At 38.1% G+C, this 18,376-nt stretch overlaps 1 protein-coding gene across 9 annotated transcripts in view; it reads right to left on the minus strand.

The window, feature by feature from the left end:
* GIPC2 (GIPC PDZ domain containing family member 2) overlaps nucleotides 1–18,376 on the minus strand; it is a 102,643-nt gene that overhangs the window by 64,503 nt on the left and 19,764 nt on the right. For 8 of the 9 annotated variants that reach the window (XM_045368439.3, XM_005542942.5, XM_005542943.5 and 5 more), the window contains one exon: nucleotides 5,594–5,779. In XM_045368439.3, the coding sequence (XP_045224374.1) occupies nucleotides 5,594–5,779 (186 nt within the window). Of the gene's footprint in view, nucleotides 1–3,005; nucleotides 3,183–5,593; nucleotides 5,780–18,376 lie in introns of those variants that run through there. The other variant, XM_074003202.1, reaches the window with a different exon arrangement.

An 18,376-nucleotide genomic window follows, 5' to 3' on the forward strand; every position in this document is an offset into this window, starting at 1 on the left:
AAGGGTTCAATTTGACAAGACAACCTAACTATCCTAAATATATATGCACCCAACACAGGAGCACCCAGATTCATAAAGCAAGTTCTTAAAGACCTACAAAGAGACACAGACTCCCACAGAACAATAGTGGGAGACTTTAACACTCTACTGACAGTAGTAGACAGATCATTGAGGTAGAAAATTAAGAAAGATATTAAGGACCTGAACTCAACATTGGACCAAATGGATCTGAAGGACCTCTACAGAACTCTCCGCCCCAAAACAACAGACTATACATTCTTGTCATCACCACATGCCATATACTCTAAAATTGACCACATATTATAACTGGACATAAAACACTCCTCAGCAAATGCAAAAGAACTGAAATCATACCAAACATCCTCTTGAACCACAGTGCAATAAAAATACAAGTCAAGAAAATTGCTAAAACCCATGCAATTACATGGGAATTAAACAACATGCTCCTGAATGACTTCTGGGTAAATAGTGAAATTAAGTCAGAAATCAAGAAGTTATTTGAAACTAATGAGAACAAAGATACAACATACCAGAATCTCTGGGACACTGATAAGGCAGTTTTAAGAGGAAAACTTATAGCACTATACTGCCCACATTAAAAAAGTTAGAAAGATCTCAAATTAACTACCTAACATCACAACTAAGAGACTTAGAGAACCAAAAACAAATCAACTCCAAAGTTAGCAGAAGACAAGAAATAACAAAAACCAGAGCTGAACTGAACAAGACAAAAAAAAAAAAAATCAAAAGATCAATGGATCCAGGAGTTGGTTTTATGAAAAAAAAAGGCCACTAGCTAGACTAATAAAGAAGAAAAGAGAGAAGATCTAAATAAACACAATTAGAAATGATGAAGAAAACATAACCACTGACCCCACAGAAATAAAAATAACCATCAGAAACTACTATAAACACTACTATGCACACAAACTAGAAAACTAGAAGAGATGAATAAATTCCTGGACACATAGACTCTCCCAAGACTGAACCAGGAAGAAACTGATTTCCTGAACAGACCAATAATGAAATTGAATCAGTAATAAATAAACTACCAACCAAAAAAAAGCCTAGCACCTGATGGATTCACAACTGAATTCTACCAAATATACAAAGAAAAGCTGGTGCCCTTCCTACAGAAACTATTGAGGAGGAAGGACTCCTCCCCAACTCATTCTATGAAGCCACCATCACCCTGATATGAAAACCTGGCAGAGACACAACAAAAAAAGAAAACTTCAGGTCAATATCCTTGCTGAACATTGATGCAAACATCCTCAACAAAATATTTGCAAATCAAATCCAGCAGCACATCAAAAAGCTAATCCAGCACGATCAAGTAGCCTTCATCCCCAGGATGCAAGATTGGTTCAACGTAATCATATCAATAAATATGCTTCATCACATAAACAGAACTAAAGACAAAAACAACATTATTATCTCAATAGATGCAGAAAAGGCTTTTGATAAAATTCAACACCCTTTCATGTGAAAAACTCTCATTAAACTAGGTATCGAAGTAACGTACATCAAAATAATAAGACCAATCTATGACAAACCCACAGCCAACATTATACTGAATGGAAAAAAGCCAGAAGCATTTCTCTTGAAAACCAGCACAAGACAAGGATGTTCTCTCTCACCACTCCTACCTAACATAGTATTGGAAGTCCTAGCCAGAGCAATCAGGCAGAAGAAAGCAATAAAGGCCATCCAAATAGGGAAAGAGGAAGTCAAACTATCTCTGCAGATGACATGATTCTATATCTGGAAAACCCAATAGTCTTGACCCAAAAGCTCCTTCAGCTGATAAACAACTTCAGCAAAGTTTCAAGATACAAAATCAAGATACAAAAATCCCTACTAGCATTCCTATACACCAACAGCCAAGCCAAGCACCAAATCGAAAGACAATCTCATTCACAATTGTCACAAAAAAAATAAAATACCTAGGAATACAGCTAACCAGGAAGGTGAAAGATCTCTACAATGAGTAAATATTTTAATGACTTTGAAAATAAAAATTTTGATGGAGAAGCTAAGAAATAACCCTGTGGGGCAGGATGACAATTAGAGGCATCATTACAAGTTCTTTTTTTTTTTTTTTTTTTTTTTGAGACATAGTCTCCCTCTGTCACCCAGGCTGGAGTGCAGTGACACGATCTCGGCTCACTGCAACCACCACCTCCCAGGCTCAAATGACTCTCCTGTCTTGGCCTCCCAAGTAGCTGGAATTACAGGTGTGCACCACATCTAGCTAATTTTTGCATTTTTATTAGAGATGGAGTTTCACCATGATGGCCAGGTTGGTCTTGAACTACTGGCCTTAAGTTATCCACCTACCTCAGCCTCCCAAAGTGGTGGGATTACAGGTGTGAGCCACCACGCCTGGCCCAATTAATAACTTCCAATAAACACGTTCTCTAATTCTACCACTGAAAGGATCTAGAAATAATGCACTCCAGTAGCAATGTATGGGCATGGCTAACACTAGAACTTGACTTCAATGTATGAGCATAGCTAACACCAGAACTTGACTATCAATCTCTAGTAAAAATCAGAGCTTCTAAGAGAAATAGTTGATTCTAGGCCTGGGGAAAAGGAGATACAAGAACATCTTGTTGTGTTCTAGAAAGTAAGAACCTACTCAATAAAATGACAGGAGCCATGTCAAAAGGACATGGGGGCCCACTTACAGGGGTTCCTGCAGGCCAAGTCTCAGGAAATTTGAGCATCAATATAATGGATAATAATAGACTATAACCCATTGAGTGAAATATAAAGTCATGTACCCATGTTGACAATAAATAAGGGCAGCTTTTTCCCTATCATAAAATGCTTTCAGAGAAACATATAAGGAGTGATGGAATTATAAAAATCATCATTTTTTCCACCATTATAGGAAAAATTAATTTAGGCAAGACTCATCAACAGATACTAACTTTGTGCCATGCAAGTAAGGAAACAGGATATTTTCATGATATCAAAGCATCTCTCCACAATTACTTATCATAAAGGAAAATAATTTTGTAGTGAAAAAGACTGGTGGACACTACCTCAGACAAGTGACAAAAATTAACGTCACAAACAATGAGACAAACCAGTATCACGTACCTTCTGATGTGCTGCACTGAGAAGGACACAGCATCACTTACGTAATTTTCCTGCCAAAAATGCACAATCTATTTATCAACATGAGGAAACATCAGAAAAACCCAAATTCAAGGACATCCTATAAAAGGTTGAGGAACTATTCTAGATTAAGGAAGAGAAATACATGATCCTAAATTGGACCTGTATGAGGGGAAAATAATGAATACAATTAGGACAACTGATAAGCCTACAATGTGAACTATAGATTAGTTTAAAAGTATTATATCAATATCAGACTGTATGAATTTCATTACTGTACTGTAGTTATATATAAGAGAATATCCTTGTTCTTAGTAATTACACTCTGAAGTACTAAGGGGTAAAGAGTACATATGTGTGTGTGTATAAGACAGAACAAAAAACTCAAACGTGGCAAATGGTAAAAATTGGAGATTTGGATAAATGATGTATGAGAGTTCTTTGTATTATATAAGTTTGAAATTATCTTTATATAAGTTTGAAATTATCCTCTCCCAATTTTTAAAAAATTTCATCAACCATGTGTACAGTGTAATATGCATCTCTCTTCTAAGTTGAACAATATGTTGGCAGTTTAGATTATGCCTTGCTTTCTCCTTTGCTAACATGTCCTATGTCTCCACAGGGTTAGTGACTAGTACTCTGAGGCAAGCACATGTTTGACAAAGCATTTTTTAAAAAAATAGAAAGACAAGCTCTGAATGTCAGAGGCGAAGATTTTAAAAATCCACACATGTTTGTGAAACTTCCAAGCCCTTCTCTGCTGCCTGTGCCTCATGTCCTGAGCTTCCCTTGGATAATCCCATATGACTTTCCCAGTCACAGATTTTCCATTTGGTCACTCACACAACCTTCAGCACAGTCATATCTTTTGTAGAGCTAAAAATAGCCATTCTATCAAGTGGGAAGCGAAAGTCCCATTTACAGTCAGTTAAGATAACTTCCCTAAGATTATTTAATGGTGATAATGCATCAGCAAATCAAGATTTGGACAAAATAAAGGCATAAAATATTCCCTGTTGCATGAAGTCTATCATTAATTATTAGTTGAGTGAGTAGAAGTGCCAGCTCTGAAGTCAGACCTCATAGATCCAAATCCTGAATTTGTCCAGCTGTTTAACTTTGGGCAAGCTACTTAACCTTCCTGATCCTGTTTCCACATCTGTAAAACAGGGTTGGAAATAGTACCTATCCATGGATCTCATAGGCATCTTTTTGAGCAAAAGAAGCCAAAAATAGTAGAGTATATATGATTATATGAAGTTCATGGCAATAGATGCCAGAATAATGGCTACTTTGCAGAGAAAGATTATTGACTGGGAAGGGGCACAAATGAGCCTTCTGGGTGGCAGAAATGCAATTTATCCTGATTTGGGTGATGGTTAAACAGGGGTGAGTATGTAAACATTCATTAAGCTGTACATTAAAAATGTCTTATACTGCAACAAAAAAAATACAAAGAAAAAACATTACACCAACCAAATAGAATTGTGAGAATTAAGTGAAAAATTGTATGCAAAGTGCCTAGTGCATGCATTCAACATAAGTCCGTTATTATTATAACTATTACAATAATAGCATTGTTATTTTTAAGAGATGAGTTTACTTTTCTCCTCAGTTCTTATTTTCACACCATTTCAAACTTTTCTCTTGCCTTTGAAGCTCTGTGTTGCTCTCTTTGTATCTGAATAAAGAAATTACAGTTGGCCCTCAGTATCCATGGGGGATTGATTCCAGGACCCATCATCAATACCAAAATTCCACTGATGTTCAAGTCCCTGGTATAAAATAGTGTAGTCTTTGCATATAGCCTATCCACATCCTTCTATATACTTTAAATCATCTCTAGATTATAATACCTAACACGATGGCAATGCTATGTAAACAGTTGTACCGTATTGTTCAGGAAATAATGACAAGAAAAAAGGCTGCACATGTTCAGTACAGATGCCACGTTTTCCAACTATCTTCAATCTGTGGTTGCTTGAATCCACTAATACAGAACCTACAGATACAGAGATCCAACTTTACATACTTCCTAAAATTTTGAACAGCACTTTTAAAGAAGTGAATAAGGCAGTCAAAAGTATGAACAGCTGGAAATAACACTAATTCGATGGAAATAAGCCTGAAATTCATCAGATGTTAAAACCTACAGACATGGAAAAGCTTACATGGATAATAAGTAGGCACCAGGGTTAGACTTTCCTTTCAGTTAGTTCCAAATTCTAGGGGAAGTTTAAACTAAAGGGAAGAAATTAAGAAAACAGTAAACACAAACTGATGTCTGAACATTTTTTAAACGAAAGTGAAACATTACTAATTCATGCATCCTTGCTGAGCTGGCTCTCACTCTGAAGATCATTTCTAACTTTCTTTGGCCTGGTAGATTTTCTTAAATGTTATCCTCAATTAGGTTACACTGTGATTTTTTAAAACTTACCTTTATAAAAGCATAGCCAACACCATTATCTGTAATGGTGACACCAAGTGAATCCTCAGATTTATACACATTCACTTCTTTTTTGATTCCTTTCACATGGGCAAATATGAAATCTTCTAGTCCTAGTTGTCCTCCTAGGAGTCTTTCCATGTCAATTCTAGGTGTGTTTAAAGTGCAATATAAGATCTGCAAAGAAAAATAAAATGTCAGGTCCATTTCCACTTGGAATACATCTGACTGTTAATTTATTTATAAATATTTATTGACTGGAATACTCCTCAATTTACAATGTAAAGAGTTACATCATAAAATGTGCTTTTATGTTGGCTAGAGAGATTCTGGGACACAGTTTCAGACAGTAGCATTAGGTAACATGTATTGAGGGTTTCCTGTAGGCCAGGCTTCACGCTAGACAATTTATATCCCATTATCTCACTTAATCTTTACAGTAACTTTATAAAGTTCATTAGTATCACCATATTACAAATGAGGAAACTGAAGCCTGGTAAAAATAAGTAATTTGCCTAAGGTCACACAGCCAGTACTTGTCAGAGCCAAGGATTTGAGTTCAGGTCCCACCAATTTCAAAGTGGTTTATGCCAAGGGACCTGACATTTTACAAGCTGAAATCAAAGGTTATAGTCCCAAAGGTCTGCATCATGCACACACTACAATGAAAATATAGGCAAGCCTATATTTGAAAGTTGGTAAATATATTTTTTAAATATAGACAAATTTATTTATCTTGCATTATAGTGACTAAAAAAAAGCAATTTAATTAGTGAATGAGGTGTTAAAATCAGTTTTTTTTTTTTAACTAAAATGAACTTTAAAGACTATTAACCCAAACCCTTAATTTTAAAAAAGGGGGATGGGGGTCATGGAATTGAGGTCTGGAGATTTTAAAACAACTTGTACCAATTCGTGTGACGGCAAAAAGAGAGCAAAAAAGAAACCAAATGGTAAAAAGTTGTGTGGGGATTTCAAAGGGGCTTTTTATGTACAGCAAGTCTTTCTTTGACCTCATTTTCCTTCAAAAATATGACTCATTTGACTAAAATGTGCAGTGCTACTCAAGTTTGTCAGCCATAATCTGGGTAACTTGTGGGGCCCAAATTACAGAAGAGAAGCAGGGTTGAAAAGATACCATCGGTTAAGAAGCTAAGTTCAACAAACATGCATTGAGTAGCTTCTATTTAACAAGCCAGAAAAGGGCATTTTAATATAGCTGTTTCATGCCAAAATGACTAAATGAAATTTATCAGGTAATGTCCACCATAAACATTGCAAGCCTCTTCCTCCATCCCGGGGTCCTGACCTCAGGCCTCACTCTCAACCCTCTCCCAGTATCCTGGAGTTTCACACCAGTCCCAGTTCCTACCAGAACCTTGATTGAGCCTTAACACATCCATAATCTGCATCCCGCTCAGAAATAGGGTGCACTTACTACTTACTTAATGGCTTTTTAGGCCATGTCAAAATGTGTCTGAATCAGAAGAGCTTCATAAAATAAAGCTCTCCCTGCTATACAATCAAAGGTTAAGAATGTTCAGCCAAGCTCAGAGCAAATCCCAGAGGTGTGTTAAAGGAGCTAGTGATGAGGACAAAAAAAAGGGCCACTGGCTACAAAATAGTGAATGCCTACAGGGAACAACTATGGCCCCCACCTTGTCCTCTTTTCATCCCAGTCTTTGTTGAGTCTTCAATTTAACCCTTTATGTTCCCGGCAAGTGCAAAATACATTCAGCTTTGTGAATAATAAGTTTTTGCACATATTCTCCAATGTAAAAATGATACTGTTTTCAGGGGGAAAAAGTCAGTTAAGTCAAGAATGGTGCATATTTCTGATCCTGACTGTAAAATCAATGGCATATTAGTTTGCTGACAAAAATCACTGTGAATGGGTAGAGGGGAAAGGGAGTATGTGTAGAAAACAGCTTTTCTGACTCTCCTTCACAAAATGTTGGGAAGTAAGTAGAAGAAACAACGTTTTTCTCCTTCTCCGTTTTTTGCCAGTGAGTCTCTCCATGGTATTCATAGTGGGTCCCAAACACCACCAGTATAAAAGCAATTTACCCATTAGCTAGGAAAAAAAAAAAAAAAACATTAAAATACAATGATGGTATAACAGGATAGAGAAAAACAAAAAGGAAAAAAAGGAAACCTCACACAAACTGAACTTCTAATGACCAAGCCTCTTCCTTTGCTTCCTTTCTTTCAACTTTTTACATGCTTCACTACAGGGCAAACATTAGATTTCCTGCAGGTAGAAGAACCCTTTTTCCATCGTGCTTCCTCCTGTGCAGAATAACATTCCATTCTAGACAGCCAAAAGTTGGCAAGCAGGGCATTAGTTTCTTTTTTCTGGAAGGAATGGAGCCAGCTATATCTTTCAGTGAATGGAGCTCCATGGGAAGCTGTTTTGAAAACCTGTAGGAATGTGATAGCCACTGCAAGGTGGAATAAGAGCAGCAGGTAACTAAAGCTCCACAACTTCAGATCAGTTCTTCACAGGAGAATAAGAAGCTATCACAGTATCAATGCACAACTATCAGCAAATATACCTCTAAGTATATGATAAAGGTCTAGAAATTCAAGCATCCTCAAAGATTTTATATTTTGAACTGCAAAATAAGGAAGTGATACACTAGTTTCTAAAGAATGCAAAGTTCCTGCTCATCCGCTCATCAAAAGGCAATGAACATTTAAATCAAAAGGAACCTCAAGAATCTACTGTGAGCTTTCATACCCTCCCTCATACTCATATGACAGAGAAGAAAACAATAAAATTAACGGTGAAGTGGCCATATTATCAATGCTCCTCTAAGAAATATTTGCTTCCAGAATCTAAGTACGCTACACAACAGGCAGTGAAGGGCAGCATTTAACTTTTTTTGTGTGTATATATATATATTTGTATATATACATAAAACACTCTCTGATGGACAAACTAAACTAAATCAAAAAAGATTTGGAAAGTAAACTCATAACAAGGTATCACAGAACATAAGGAAAAGGACTGATTCAGTAGATGTAATCTTAATGATGTTTTTCACTGTAAAATGAAATCCTTAACACCTTCTGGGGTAATCTGCATTTGTTGCTTTACTGCCATCATTGCCTATTTCCACAACTGATGGAGTACCCATGACTATTTCATTTTCTAGAGCATCACTGCCCAATAGAAATACAATGTAAGCTAAATAATTTTAAATTTTCAAATAGTCACAGCAACAAAAGTAAGAAGTAGCTGAATTAATTTAATTTACAATTATATAACCCAGTATATCCAAAATATTGTCATTTCAACATATAATCAATATAAAAATTATTAAGACAGTTTACATTTTGTTAATTAAGTTTTTAAGATCCAGCATGTATTTACCCTTACATCTCGTCTTGATTTGGAAGAATCAGCTACATTTAAAGTGCTCAGTATCCAAATTCGGCTAGTGGTTACAATATTGGGCAGTTCAGTTTTAGAAAGTCATGTCTTTAGGCTGGGCACAGTGACTCATGCCTGTAATCCCAGGCTTTGGGATTACTTTGGGAGGCTAAGGCTGGCAGATCACCTGAGGTCAGGAGTTTGAGACCAGCCTGGCCAACATGGTGAAAACCCATCTCTAAAAATAAAAAATAAAAATCAGCCAGGCATGGTGGCAGGCACCTGTAGTCTCAGCTACTCAGGAGGCTGAAGCAGGAGAAAGGCGTGAACCCAGGAGGCAGAGGTTGCAGTGAGCTGAGATTGCACCACTGTACCTCAGCCTGGGTGACAGAGCAAGACTCTACTTAAAAAAAAAAACTTTTAATAGGTAGGGATTTTGTCTTATTAGTCTTATTTGTCTTATTGCAGGGGTCCCCAACACCTAGGCTGCAGACTGGTACCAGCCCTTGGCCTGTTAGGAACCAGGCTACACAGCAGGAGGTGAGTGGTGGGCAGGCAAGCATTACTGACTGAGTTCAGCCTTCTGTCAGATCAGCAGCGGCATTAGACTCTCATAGGAGCATGAACCCTAGTGTGAGCTGCACATGCAAGGGATCTAGATTGCCTGCTCCTTATGATAATCTAATGCCTGATGATCTGAGGTGGAATAGTTTCATCCCGAGACCATCCCACTTGCCCCAATACATGGAAAAATTGTCTTCCATAAAACCAGTCCCTGGTGCATAAAGATTGGGGACTGCATGCTTATCACTCTGCCTTATCTATATGGAAGACAGACTAATTAAAGGAGAAAGCTATTGCCCTTTAGGGCCGGAAGATGGAGGGCCCTGAATTGTCATTATTGTGCTAGACATCAACATCTTTGGTATCTATTCCCTTTTCCCCTAATTTTCCTTGGGAAACGTCTCTTCCCCATTTTAAGCCATATGGTAGCTTGAGTGGGAGTGACCACATCCTCAGGTTTAAATTGCTTAATGACTACCAATTTAGGCCAAGAAAATCCAAGAATGAACTTATTGGGGGTTTGGGGAAAGAATTCTCTTCTCTTTTCCATAGAAGCTACCAAATGGTGGTTCTCTCTCCCTCACTTTTTCTAAATTATATGAAGTCTAAAATGACTGCAGTTATCACTGCAAACATTAGAAGAGTGGTCCTGGCAACAACGCTGACATGAGGAAAGCAGAGCCTCCAGCTCCAGTCTTACTTCAAGACAGTCAGGGGTGGACACTGGAAATTGTCCACTCTTTGCCCCTCTTAACACAATTCCCAGATGTGTACAGATTGCAAGCACCTTGGAGGAAAATGACTCACATCCCCTGTTCCAGGCATAAAAGTGAACTAGCCTAAGTGGTGGTTTAGGTGTAAGCATGTGGCCCAATGCCAGCCTATAAGACATAGGAGGAAGATGCCCAGGAAGCTCTGGAAAAGATTTTTTCACGCCTAACAAAGAAACACAGAAAGAGATGGTCCCTTTCTTCCTCTGTATGTTGCTTTATCTGTGTGTGGTCTAGGAATTTCTACCACCATCTTCCTGCCAGCTGAGAAAGATACCAAGAATGGCAAAGCAAAACAATGAAATAAACCTAAGTCCTTGGTGACATCAGTGAGTTGCTCAGTTAACCAATTTGGAGCCCACTCTACCTCTATTATTTATTTTGAGACAGGGTCTCACTCTGTCACCAAGACTGGAACACAGTGGCGTGATCATGGCTTAATGCAGCCTCAACCCCCCCAGGCTCAAGTGATCCTCCTGCCTAAGCCTCCCTAGTAGTTGGGACCACAGGCACACACTACCACACACAGCTAATTTTTTTATTTTTCATAGAGACACGGTCTCATCATGTTGCCCAGGCTGGTCTCAAACTCGTGGGCCTAAGCGATCCTCCTGCTTGGCCTCCCAAAGTGCTGGGATTACAGGCACAAGCCACCATACACAGCTATCTTTTATGTAAAATAATAAGTCATCTTGTTTTAGCCAGTTTGAGTAAGTAGTTTTCTGTTACTTGCAGCTGAAAACACACTATCTGATACACAGTTCTATCCCAGAATGTTTAGTTACATGAGTCAATAAATTTCACCAAGTCATCCTGGGTTGGATTTTCTGTTACTTTCAACTAAAAGGTTCCTAATTGATAGAATCATTATGCCTTGTATCTTTATAATTCTTCATAATTTAAAAGTTCTTTCTGCCTACCATCTCATTTTATCCTTTAAAAAATATCTAAAGTACATGGTGAATTGTGTTTCTTTTAATACACTGAGGTATTATGGCATCCTAATTTCATATTCTATCACCCCTAACCAAAATTTCAGACAATCCCTCCTCCTTACTTCCAATATCAGTAAAATAAATAAATTGATAGACTAGAACAGTCTCATATTTGTAATGTGTTAAATAGGAAGAAGAGAAAAAGAAATGTAAGAGATGAAAATAATGGATTAAGAGTTAAGAGTTCTGGATCTAGTTCCAATTATCTCAGGGGGTTTAGTTGAGTCATTTGGCCTCCTTGATCCTTATGTAAATTGTGGCATTATTAAAGTTTGGTCTACATCAAATGGTCATTACAAAAATGACTATTTTTGTAATGTATAGTGTATACTTTTTAAACTAAAAAGCTCTCGGGAGGCTGAAGTGGAAGAATCGTTTAAGGTCAGGAGTTCAAAACCAGCCTGGTCGCCTCAGCGAGACTACATCTCTTAAAATAAAACAAAATAAAAAATTGTCTGACACATGCCTGTAGTCACAACTACTTAGGACTGAGGCAGGAATATTGCTTGAGCCCAAGAGTTCAAGAGTGCAGTGAGCTATGTGCTATGTGCTACTACACTCTAGCCTGGGTGACAAAGCAAGATCTTACCTCTAAAAAATAAGTAAATCAATAAAAAGGCTCAATTTAAAGGTTTTTATTATTATTCCTGCAATACAGGGCTTTTTGAACAATGATATTTATATTTATGCTTGAAAGCTTCTTAAAGTGCATGAACTTTCCTGAAGTATCAGATTTTGCTCCTTTTTAATATCATAACCAGGATAGACTGCATTTCTCCTCATAAAAAAATTATCCTTCAACTTTTGCTGTGGTTGAAGGATAACTTGCAGACAATTTTCTTGCTGTGCATTTATATTAAATTGCTACTTTCTTCAGTATTTTCAAATTCTTACCATATGGTTATGATTATTCATCATTGAAACTCAATATGGCTAGGAAGATAAAAGTATGAACTATCGCACAGAGCCATTAATATCAATTAATATTGCTTTTTCTCTGGTGGCACCATTATATACCCCACAATGTGCTTTGTGAATAGCATTAAATAAATCATTTGTCATTAGCGTTTCAAAAGATATTCTGGTCCACAAACAGGTTAACAAATCTCTCCCAAAACACATCAAATTCATGTTTAAAACTCCAGGAAGTCCACTGCCAAGTTTCTTTTGTTGAATGCTTTCCTTAAACAGGAACTGAGCTGGCCAAAGATTCTACATGTTCCAAAGATCTCTGAACAAATTATGGGCTTATGCAGCTAGAGTTACATTATTTGTATATGTGATTTTAAATATAAGCAGTATTATTATTTTTACATGACTACCCTCCTACATCTCAATCTACCACCAAAATTTTGCTTACTTTTTTATACTATATCTCAAATAAACATTATAGAAATATCAGCCAATGTCATTATAGAAAATAAAGAGAAAGTCTGGGTGTGATGGCTCACACCTGAAATCCCAGCACTTTGGGAGGCCAAGACAGATGGATCATTTGAAGTCAGGAGTTTGAGAACAGCCTGGCCAACATGGTGAAACCCCATCTCTATCTAAAAATTTAAAAATTAGCCAAGTGTGGTGGCGTGCACCTGTAGTCTCAGCTACGCAGGAGGCTGATGCAGGAGAACTGCCTGAACCCAGGAGGTGAAGGTTGTAGTGAGCTGAGATCGGGCCACTGCACTCCAGCCTGGGCAACAGAGTGATACTCCGTCTCAAAAAAAAAAAAAAAAAAAAAAAAAGGCCGGGCACAGTGGCTCACGCCTGTAATCCTAACACTTTGGGAGGCCAAGGTGGGCGGATCACGAGGTCAGGAGATCAAAACCATCCTGGCTAATACAGTGAAACCCCATCTCTACTAAAAATACAAAAAAAAAAATTAGCCAGGTGTAGTGGTGGTGGGCACCTATAGTCCCAGCTACTTGGGAGGCTGAAGCAGGAGAATGGTGTGAACCTGGGAGGCAGAGCTTGCAGTGAGCTGAAATCGCATCACTGCATTCCAGCCTGGGCGACAGAGCGAGACTCCATCTCAAAAAAAAAAAAGAGAGAAAAGAAACCATACTTTCCTCAGGAGTTAGTACCACATATTTATACATAAGAAAACCACCTGGATTCTGGTTCCTTTGTTAGTGACTAACGTTTTATCTGGGTTGTTCTTATTATCTAAGTCTCAGAGACTTTTCCTCAAAGAGAAAAAAAAAATGATTATTTGACCTCCATCTAAATTACTGTCCTTAAAGTTATAGGACTTAAAAACAATCTGAAACTAAGAATAAAATAATTATGGGGGAGAAAAAAAATAGTCATGTACCCAAAGTGCTTGAAAAGAAAGGATCAGCTCTGCCTAAGCCACAGGAACAGAATCACATTGCTCAAAACTCTTCCAAAAAGCTCTGAGTGTCTCATGCTACATAATCATCCCCAAAATATTTGGTAAATGTGTCATATCAAGGAACTTCTAGAACTCAAACTAGTCTTCAATTACATGCATAGGCTGGGCAACTGCTTGTCTCTCTTATCTGTACAGTTTGGATACTGGCTCCCACTTCCAGTGAAGTGCTGTATCGTGTAAGCAAATGAGCTGGGGAGAGGAAGGTCAGCAAGGATTTTTTTCAAAATCAACATTAAGGTCCAAGAAACAATGATTACTCAACATACCAACTACTTTCATGTTACCTCATTTAATTATCAACAACAATTTTATGTGAGATGTATCATAATACCATTTTTTATAGATTAGAAAACAAAGGTTTAGAGGGGAGAATGGCTTGTGTAGGGTCACATATATATAGTAATTGATGCAACTGAGACTCCAACCCTGGTTGTCCAACTCCAAGGTGTTTTCCCAGCAATGCCTCTCTGACACCTACTCTCTGTGTGGGGACGTCTAAGTTACTGGTCACTTCCTAATGCGTTAGCTGAACGAAATCCTTGTGAGTCAGGTCATGAAGACAAGTATCAATATGCCCTGTGCAGAGAAGAAAACCAGCTCAGACATGTTAAGTGATTTGTGTAGGGTCACATAGCTAGTGAACGACAAAGTCAGAACTAGAATTCAGGCTTTTTCTAACCCATGGTACTGTAGCTGTGATGTAAATATAAACTCAGCTTTTAATTTAAAAGTTTTAGAAGACAGGCATGACAGCACACACCTGTAGTCCCAGCTTTTCAGGAGGCCAAAGTGGGAGGATCATTTGCGCTCAGGAGTTCAAGACAGCCTGGGCAACTCAGTGGGACCTCTTCTTTTCTTAAAAAAAAAAAAAAAAAAAAAAAAAGAAGAAGAAGAAGAAGAAGAAGAAGAAGAAGAAGAAGAAGAAGAAGAAGAAGAAGAAGAAGAAGAAAGAAAAGAAGAAAGAAGAAGAAAAAAGAAAAAGAAGAACAAGAAGGAAGGAGGAGGAGGAGAAAGGAGGGGAAAAGGAAGAAGAGGAGGAGGAGCAAAAAAAATCTTTCTAGAAGTTTTATACTCTATGTGGAGCCAAATACATTGTGTTCATTTAATAAATCCCTCACTTTCTAAAAGGAGCAAGACAGTTTGCATAAAATAACTATTTATAATTAGATTTTAAAAGCCAAACATGGCCAGGCGCGGTGGCTCAAGCCTGTAATCCCAGCACTTTGGGAGGCCGAGACGGGCGGATCACGAGGTCAGGAGATCGAGACCATCCTGGCTAACACGGTGAAACCCCGTCTCTACTAAAAAATACAAAAAAAAAAAAACTAGCCGGGCGCGGTGGCGGGCGCCTGTAGTCCCAACTACTCGGGAGGCTGAGGCAGGAGAATGGCGTGAACCCGGGAGGCGGAGCTTGCAGTGAGCTGAGATCCGGCCACTGCACTCCAGCCTGGGCGGCAGAGCGAGACTCCGTCTCAAAAAAAAAAAAAAAAAAAAAAAAAAAAAAAAAAAGCCAAACATATTATACAGTAAAAATAGCAATAACATATTATTTAAGTTATTATAAATGATTTTAAAATTTATTCCCACTAGTTTTAAAAATGACTAGTTACATTTGTTTCTTTGTATTATAAACACAGTAATTTAAAATGTCAGCCTATTATTTTCCCAGTATAATGCATGTACTAAATTTCTAGGATTTGTTTTTAAATATGCATCATTTTATATATACAGTGCCTTTGACTTCATCTTGTCAATAGCTACAGTCATCTAGAAACAAGTTTCACAGGCTGGAAAAGATATAAAATTGGCGTCAAGACAGGTATTTAGAAACATGATACCGTATGCTCTATTTAGACCTTCATGAGCATATTGTATAAAGCCCTGTCCTGAACTGTGTAGAACTTTCTATAAATGATTCACTTCTAAATTAGCTGCCCTGGGTCAGCAGTGGCAAGCCTTAAATAAAAGGTGAATCATCACTCTTTGTACTCTTCTCCAGTAGAACTACTTTTTTCAGTATTACTAATGCATAAAATGACAAATAAGAATTCTATCCAAAAAAAGAAAAACAGTCAAATTCATATTTTGAATCTACCAAATGACTTCCCAGAATAACCAAAAGAACATTTTTTTTACTAATGCAATCTAATAAAGGGAACTGTGTATCCAAGAAAATCAAAATCCCAAAGCAATCCTTGAGACACAAGAAAAGGATAAAGAATTGGAATAGGTATTGGTCTTGCCTTTGTGGACATTACACAAATACTAAACCAACAAATAAAATAAATCAAATGCATACAGCCATATATATATCATCCTCTCCCACAATCTTTTTACACTCAGAGGAGATACCTGAGCTTAACCTAGTCTAATAATGCTGCAACATTGCATGCCAATTTGAAAGACATCATAAATCACTGCTATTTCCCCGTCAGGTGCTGTTACATTTTCCATGCTTTCTGAACCACTTATCTTCTTAAAAGCCTCCTCTTGTTTAACACTAAACATGGAAGAGATTCTAAACAGGCAAGGAGAGACTATAACAGGGGACATTGTATATGCTGGAATAGGATGGTTTATAAAACATCATAATTATACATTATAATTATTAGTAAAGAGATTAGTAGATTAAATGTTCCAATTTACCAAACAAATATACAAATATAACTTGTAAAAGATTGTCATTAGACCTCAAAAGGATTCTTAAACTTTAAAATTTGTTGGGCAGAAGTTCACAGAGCACTGTGTTCATTTTGGCCCACGAGGCTGAATTCTAACCCCTACAATGAAATGTCTGAAGAGAGTGTGATATTTTAAAACCACCCAAATGAATCATGGAAAATTGGAAAGCAAGCATGGTGAGCCATTCAGGTGTCAAGAGGGAGTGATGAGGGAAAACAGTCTATTCCTTACTACGCCCTACGACAGGAATTCTGACAGAAAGAGATGAGCACTCTATGGGGAAAATATGGACCACCTGAGAAAATATCAAACATCTTGAGAAAGATGTTTCTTCTAAACTAAAACACTTAAAAGGCATCATAAAAATGTACTACAGGGGCCGGGCATGGTGGCTCATGCCTGTAATCCCAGCACTTTGGGAGGTTGAGGCAGGCAGATGACCTGAGGTCAGGAGTTCAAGACCAGCCTGGCCAACATAGTGAAAGCCCATCTCTACTAAAAATACAAAAATTAGCCAGGTGTGGTGGCAGGTGCCTGTAATCCCAGCTACTCAGGAGGCTGAGGTATGAGAATCGTTTGAACCTGGGAGGTAGAGGTTGTGGTGAGCCAAGAGTATACCACCGCACTCCAGCCTGGGGGATAGAGAGAGACTCTGTCTCAAAAATAAAAAATTAAAAAAAAAATAAAAAAGTTCTATAGGGTTCCCTAGATGAGGGGGCCAAATGTTTTGGGAGAAAAGGGCGAAGGCAAATTCACTGACCATCTTAGACACTTAAATTATTCATTAGGAAGTTTAAGAGCATAAGAAAATTCACCTATGGGTAGGCCTGATAGGATTGAATCTACAAGTGAGGTTAGCCCTCAATCTGGAGTGTGTGTGAGGATTCTGCTAGGTTCAGACTTTTCCATTTTGAACTATCTCCTGCCCCAGGGATAGAGTAAGCCCAGGAAACTGCGACTAGGAAAAGGTGAAGAGCAGCCAAGAACAGAATTCTGTCACAGACTTGGAGATACCCAGGCATTGCCCTGGCTGACTGACCTTTGCTCAGAGTTATTATCAGCTCCCTGTTCCCTACTCTCACCAAGCAGTTTCTTCCAACTCTCTGCTTGCGAACATCACCGCCATTCCTGCCTGTAAGACTCCCAGTGCTGGGGGAGGCAGAGCACTTAGAAAAGAGAGGAAGAGGACCAAGCAGGGGCAGGAGCTGAAGAAGCTGACAGGCTACCATGGGACTCCATCCTCAACTCCCAGGAATGTGTCACCAAGCCAGAGCCAGGACGAGGAGTACCAGTCTCCTGGCTCCAGTCCAGGTGCTGACACTGAGCCCTTGCTACCTGCTTCTATTTTTATGAGCACACATACTCCCTCTCCCTAGCTTTCCACAAATGTCTATAATGTAAAATCTTCCTTATTGCCCAGGAAAAGGGCTTATATATTGTTGGCAATTAATAATTATACAATAAACTTTCTCACATCATATTTTTCTTCTTTCTCCTTTTCTAGCAAGCAGTTTGGTTATAACTGGGGTAACTCTAGGTCCCAGTTTATCCCTGTTGTTCCAGAGAAATTATAAATACTCTTTCACTCTCTGAAGCATCTAGGTTGGTTTGAAATATCAATTATATGGTAACCTGTTTATATTAAGCTGATCAAATAAGAATGCCCCCATTTCAAGATGCTGAGACTAAGACAGCATGGGATAAAAGGAAAATCATGTGATTTGGATGTTGAGGAAAGGCAGTGGCAGAGTTATTCTATCCCGTGGTATTGAAGTCCTCTTCCCCACATGCCCCAATCCTGGGCTTCTTGGGAGAAAATACGAGTCCCCACAACTTGAGCATAATGACCAAGATTCTAGGAGACTTAATGAGTATGGGGAGAGTTGGATATCAACTCTAAATGTTCAGTGGGGGAAGGAAGTAGAATAACAGAATTATATGCTGAAACAAATTCTGTCACAGGTACTCTCTATGCCTAGAAATACGACAGAAAGAACT

The sequence above is a fragment of the Macaca fascicularis genome, chromosome 1 (genome assembly GCF_037993035.2).
Source record: "Macaca fascicularis isolate 582-1 chromosome 1, T2T-MFA8v1.1".
In the NCBI taxonomy this organism is placed as follows: domain Eukaryota; kingdom Metazoa; phylum Chordata; class Mammalia; order Primates; family Cercopithecidae; genus Macaca; species Macaca fascicularis.